Source organism: Etheostoma cragini, unplaced genomic scaffold (assembly GCF_013103735.1).
Source record: "Etheostoma cragini isolate CJK2018 unplaced genomic scaffold, CSU_Ecrag_1.0 ScbMSFa_3597, whole genome shotgun sequence".
Lineage (NCBI taxonomy): Eukaryota > Metazoa > Chordata > Actinopteri > Perciformes > Percidae > Etheostoma > Etheostoma cragini.
In genome coordinates, this window is record NW_023267882.1 from 215 (window position 1) to 6,028 (window position 5,814).

The window sequence follows — 5,814 nt, forward strand, 5'->3', positions numbered from 1 at the left end:
AACAACCAAAAACCCTCTGTCGGTCACCAACTGCTGCCAAAATTTGAATTAGGTCCCGCCTACCAGCTCAGTGATTGGAGGATGAATGTGTCAGTTCTTCTTCTTCTTGTTTCCGGCAGAATAGATGCAGCTGTGGCGTTTCGCTGCCCTCCTAAGCTCTCTGATCAGACTTCTTTAAGAATAATTGTTTACATCTTTTTTTTATGTACCTCAATATTTCACAGGTACTCAATCAGTTTTTTCAATTTGTTGAAAAAACTGTCCAAATTCAATAAAGAGTGTAAATTAAAAATGGTTTCTCCAGTTGCTTCCAGTTCCCTGAACAGTTTCTTTTGCAGCTTCCTTTTACTTTTAAAACCAATTTAAGAGCTTTCTGTTTCCCAGAAACAGCTATGAAGTAGCCAGCACTGATCCAACCAGACTCCATTTAAAAAACAGTACTTTTAGCGTGTATAGAGCCAATGCATTGTCACATGTAAATCTACAAAGTATGTGTTTATTTCAACCGACACTAGAGTTTTTCATGGTTAGAAAAGTATAGAAAAGACCAAAAACAGCTTTTCATAGTTTTATTTGGTTTCTGTTGAGTTTGAATGAAGTGTGTTGTACTATCCTTAAATTACTATTTATTTACATGGAGTCTGGTGGGTTTAGCGGCTCAAGCCTTGGCAAAATAATATATGTAGTAAACCAACCAGACTCCATTTAAAAAAACAGTCTTTTTAGCTGTGAACACATCTACTGTTAAAAGAGATCCCGTCCCGGTGTTTTGGCCCATTTGTCCCACATGACTCTGGACCAGAACAGACCCAGAACTGGGTCAGTCTTGGGGGAAGTAGAGCAGCAGAAGCAGGACGGACGTCAGACTGGATGTAAAAAGATAAAGAGCACGAAACATTCCTGACCCACATGTATTGTTCGATGTTTACTGGTCCGAGAGTGTGACACAAACAAGCTCCGTGTGAACAGGCTGTTTCTCACGAACCATTTGTACAAAAAGTACTTTATTTGGTGTGTATTAGTGATGCACCGAACCCAGATCCAACCCCAAATTAAATCCTCCTCCCATCTTCAGCCCATTAACACAAAGTCCACAGAAGTGCATTTTTCAATTTATTTTATCTGTAACAAGAAGAATAGGAATTTCATGTACAAACTCATGTGCTGATTCACTGAGTCAAATATTACAATTTTAACTCCTTTAACCAATCCTCCATTTGGTGATATCAGATATTCGTCAAAACTCTGGAAACCCTGGAACACGCATGTGTGCCTGTTTTAATTATTGGGCTATTTGGATGTTTGTTTGCATATACTGTATGTATAAATGTACGTTGGTTTTTGTGTGTCTGTTTTGTGTTATTTCTGGGAGTCAGATTGTCTGAATGAATTCATGTTTGTGTGTTTGGTTTGTACCTCTGTTGTACTGTGTTATGTGTACTTTTTATCTGGAGTGTGCAAAATAAATAAAGATATTAGGCAAGATTACGGCAGGGACACAGGTGGGAAAAACTATTTATTACAAGGCTGATATTCATCCTCCCTCAAGATCCAAAATATCCTAAGTATTACAGCTGAAATCACAGTAGTCAAAGCATTACTGTGAAAAAATCACAACATAGCCACTATAGTACTGTAAATAGTACAGTAAACTCTTACTAATGTATCTTATGTTGTGTTTAATTGTTTTGTATTTTACAGTGAATACACAAAATACTCTAAATGTATGGTACATTTGCTGTAAAATGAATTCACAGTAACTTGCTGGACAATTGTTACCATAGTTACTGTAAAATGATTCGATATGTTGTATGTTTGTCTGTATGTATGCATGAATGTACGTTGGTTTTTGTGTGTCTGTTTTGTGTTATTTCTGGGAGTCAGTTTGTCTGAATGTATTAATGTTTGTGTGTTTGGTTTGTACCTCTGTTGTACTGTGTTATGTGTACTTTTTATCTGGAGTGTGCAAAATAAATAAAGATATTAGGCAAGATTACGGCAGGGACACAAGTGGGAAAAACTATTTATTACAAAGCTGATATTCATCCTCTCTCAAGATCTAAAATATTAGTCTTTTAGGGTTATAACAGCGTCCCGTAATCAACGGCGCGCCATGACGTCGACCAGCCTTTTATCTGCTAGATTTAACTGTGAAGATCGTCCAGCGTTACTGTCACGAAACGTAAAAGAACTGTAATTTCGTAGTACATCATACAAATTAGCGTGCATACATTTTTTACACAATATCACATGACCCACATTATGAGAATGGCTTCGTATGAGAGGTTGACTGTAAATAATGTCTGTGAAATCTGCAGGTGTTTCCTTTAGATTTCACAGTAATACTACTGGATAGGATTTTACAGTGGAATGCTGTAAAGGTACATTACAACCTTGTCGCCATGACAACATCACAGTAGTCTTAAGCATTACAGTTGAAATCACGGTAGTCAACGCATTAATGGCTGTAAAAAAAAATCACAATATACTCACTATAGTACTGTAAATAGTACAGTAAACTACTGTATTTTTACTTTTTTATCTTATGTTATGTTTAATTGCTTTGTATTTTACAATGAATACATAAAATACTGTAAATGGAAGAACGGTACCTTTACTGGAAAATGAATTCACAGTAACTTGCTGTACAATTGTTGCCATAGTTACTGTAAAACGATTCGATGTGTGTCTGTTCGGTCAGATGCTGTACATGGCGTCCTTCTTCTACACCCTGAACTACGTGTACAACCTGTACCTGGGAATCCGAGAGAAGTTCTACGGCTGCATGGATGGATACGTGCAGGTACGTGAATGCACCACAGAGTACCACGAGCCACTACTTACCTCACAGACAAGCGTAGAATGTAACTAAAACATTTATTCAAGTTCTGGACTTAACCCTCAAGTTGTCCTCAGGTCACATCTGACACGTTTTCAAAGACCCAATGTTAGAAATCTGTGCTTTTTTTCAACTAAATTGTCAACAGAAAACACTCTTCACGTGTAAAATAAATGATCAATTCACTTAGAGCTGGGCAATATATCGAATATATCGATACTAGATATTGTCTTAGATTTCGGTGTTTGTGTGTTACCTGCTTCACTCTGTACAGGTGATAAGTGCGTGTGTTTGTGTGTTTGTGTGTGTGTGTGTGTATATTGACTGCTCCATTCTGTAAAGGTAGTGTGTGTGTGTGTATTACCTGCTGCATGCTGTAACGGTGGTGTGTGTGTGTGTTACCTGCTTCACTCTGTACAGGTGATAAGTGTTTGTGTATATGTGTATATGTGTGTTTGTGTGTGTGTGTGTGTGTGTGTGTGTATATTAACTGCTCCATTCTGTAACGGTGATGTGTGTGTGTGTGTGTGTGTGTGTGTAGTACCTTGTCTATGCTGTACAGGTGTGTTGGGTGACCATCCAGATGTTTTGTTCTCTCTTCTCTCTCTCTTGTTGTGTCCAGATTTCTAACAGAGTGAGCACCGCTGGCAGAATCACGGCGCTGCTCTCAGGGTGAGTTCAACGTCTAACACACGGCGAGATCTTTAAACCGCTGACCTCTGACCTCTGACCTCTGACCTCTGACCCCCCCCCCCCCCCCCCCCCCCCCCCCCCCCCCCCCCCCCCCCCCCCCCCCCCCCCCCCCCCCCCCCCCGTGTCCGTTGTGTTTCAGTCTGTTTCCTGTGATCCTGATGACGCCCGTGCTTGTAGTCGGAAACATCAGCCAATGTCAGGCCAACTTCAGCGAGCCCTACAGGTGACAGGACATAACCTTTAACCCTTGTGTTGTCCTCCCAGGTCATAAAGAGACACAAAAAGGACTACACACAGAATGAAAAAGAAGAAATTAGAGATTTTTTAAATTGAAAACATTTTCTAAACCCAGCGACAAAGACAAGTCTTCCACCGAGCGAGGGACAACGCTGCATTCCTATTGGTTGCTACTTTTACTACTTTTATTTAACCCTTGTGTTGTCCCCCAAAAAGGGACAAAAAATGTCATTTTTGTCACTTTTTCATAATGTTTTTTTTGTTTTCACTAGCAGCACCTTACTAGTTTTACTACTTTTTTTTTTTACTTTGGAATTCATGATTAATAACCCTCATTTATGTAGAATTATCCCTAATATTTGAGTTAAAAAAGCAGAAATTATGAATAATTTTGACAAATAGTTGAGATCAGAAGAATAAAAGTGATTAATTGTATTTGCAAAGAGCGTTGTGAGGAATCCAATCCATTTTTTGTGGTAATTTGGTTAAAACGAAACCTAAATTGTTAGAGGTTTTTTTTTAATTGACTTTTTTCTTTTACATTTGTTAGTTTTTTGACATCTTTTCACATTTTAGTCACTTTTATTGACATTTTTCTCTCTTATTTCCCCACTTTTTTAAAGTTCTTTAACTAATTGTTTTTTCTCTAAATGCTATAAAATTGACAAAAACACCCAAATCCAGTGACAGCAGTGAGCTGATTATTAATGTAACGTGTGAGGAGCGTTGTTGGGAACCATCTCGTTAATTTTTTGGAACATTAGTTTAAAAGGAACCCAAATATCTGATATAGAAACTTTTTGCAAAGGGGTCAGACTAGACCTGAAGACCACAGGAGGGTTTAGGTTGGGTATTGATGATAAATATGTGTGTGATGTTGTTTTGTTTTGGCCCTTGCTGTGCACCGTACCTGGCCAGGTGTCTGCTGATGCACACCGGAGCGCTGTACCTGACCTCTGAGCACCGGCAGCCAATCGGAGCCTGCGGCGGGCTGCACACCTACAGCATCGCCGTCTTCCTCGCCACCTTCCTCCTCACGCTGCTCAGCATCATAGTGAGTGACGCCGATGATAATTATTTGCATTATTGATTAACTATCCATTTTCAAATGAGACAAATGTTGAAAAAAAAGGATTGCTTCAAAAAAGCAATGAACACTGAAACACTGACCCCCAAAAAGTACATAAAAATGAATAAAAAAAATCAGATAAAGCAACAAATAAATTGTAAAAAAAAAGAAAACTGAAAAAAAAATCTACAAAAAACTTTTTTTTCACACTGAAATATTGACCAAAATAAAAAACACTAGCAACCAAGAAATTGTTAAAAATGGACTAAAACATAATTTCAGAAATAAAAGTGATACAAAATTGGAATCAAATTGACAAAAACAATGAGAAAAGTGTAGAAAAAGAACAAAATGTTGAAATTTCAACCCAGAAAAAGTTGTGAAGAGACGTGATGTGTTGTTGTGTGACATGAAAAAACATGTTCACTGCTGTCAACGCATTATTGTTTTCATTATTGATAAGCTGCTCATAATCAAATTACACAAATTTTGAAAAAAACTGCAATTAGTTTTTTATGACTGTAATATTGACCAAAAAAATTAAATACAAAATAAATAAAATTCGGAAAAGTGACCAAAAAACCTATAAAAACATTTGAAAAAGCAACAAAGAAAATTTAAAAATCTCCTTTAGTGTCATATAACATGCTTGGTCGTCTCCTTTAGTGTCATATAACACGCTTGGTTGTTTCCTTTAGCGTCATGTAACACGCTTGGTTGTCTCCTTTAGCGTCATAAAACACGCATGGTTGTCTCCTTTAGTGTCATATAACACGCTTGGTTGTTTCCTTTAGTGTCATATAACACGCTTGGTTGTTTCCTTTAGCGTCATGTAACACGCTTGGTTGTTTCCTTTAGCGTCATAAAACACGCTTGGTTGTCTCCTTTAGCGTCATAAAACACGCTTGGTTGTCTCCTTTAGCGTCATGTAACACGCTTGGTTGTTTCCTTTAGCGTCATGTAACACGCTTGGTTG

The 5,814-nt window shown here is 37.9% G+C and overlaps 1 protein-coding gene across 1 annotated transcript; it reads left to right on the forward strand.

Annotated features, from left to right (window-relative positions):
* The first annotated feature begins 2,688 nt into the window (after positions 1-2,688).
* Positions 2,689-4,859, forward strand: tmem116 (transmembrane protein 116). The gene is made up of 4 exons (XM_034865999.1): positions 2,689-2,803; positions 3,462-3,511; positions 3,672-3,755; positions 4,688-4,859. Exons 1-4 carry the CDS (start codon positions 2,702-2,704, stop codon positions 4,857-4,859), a joined length of 408 nt encoding a protein of 135 aa, XP_034721890.1. The 5' UTR covers positions 2,689-2,701.
* The last annotated feature ends 955 nt before the right edge of the window (positions 4,860-5,814 follow it).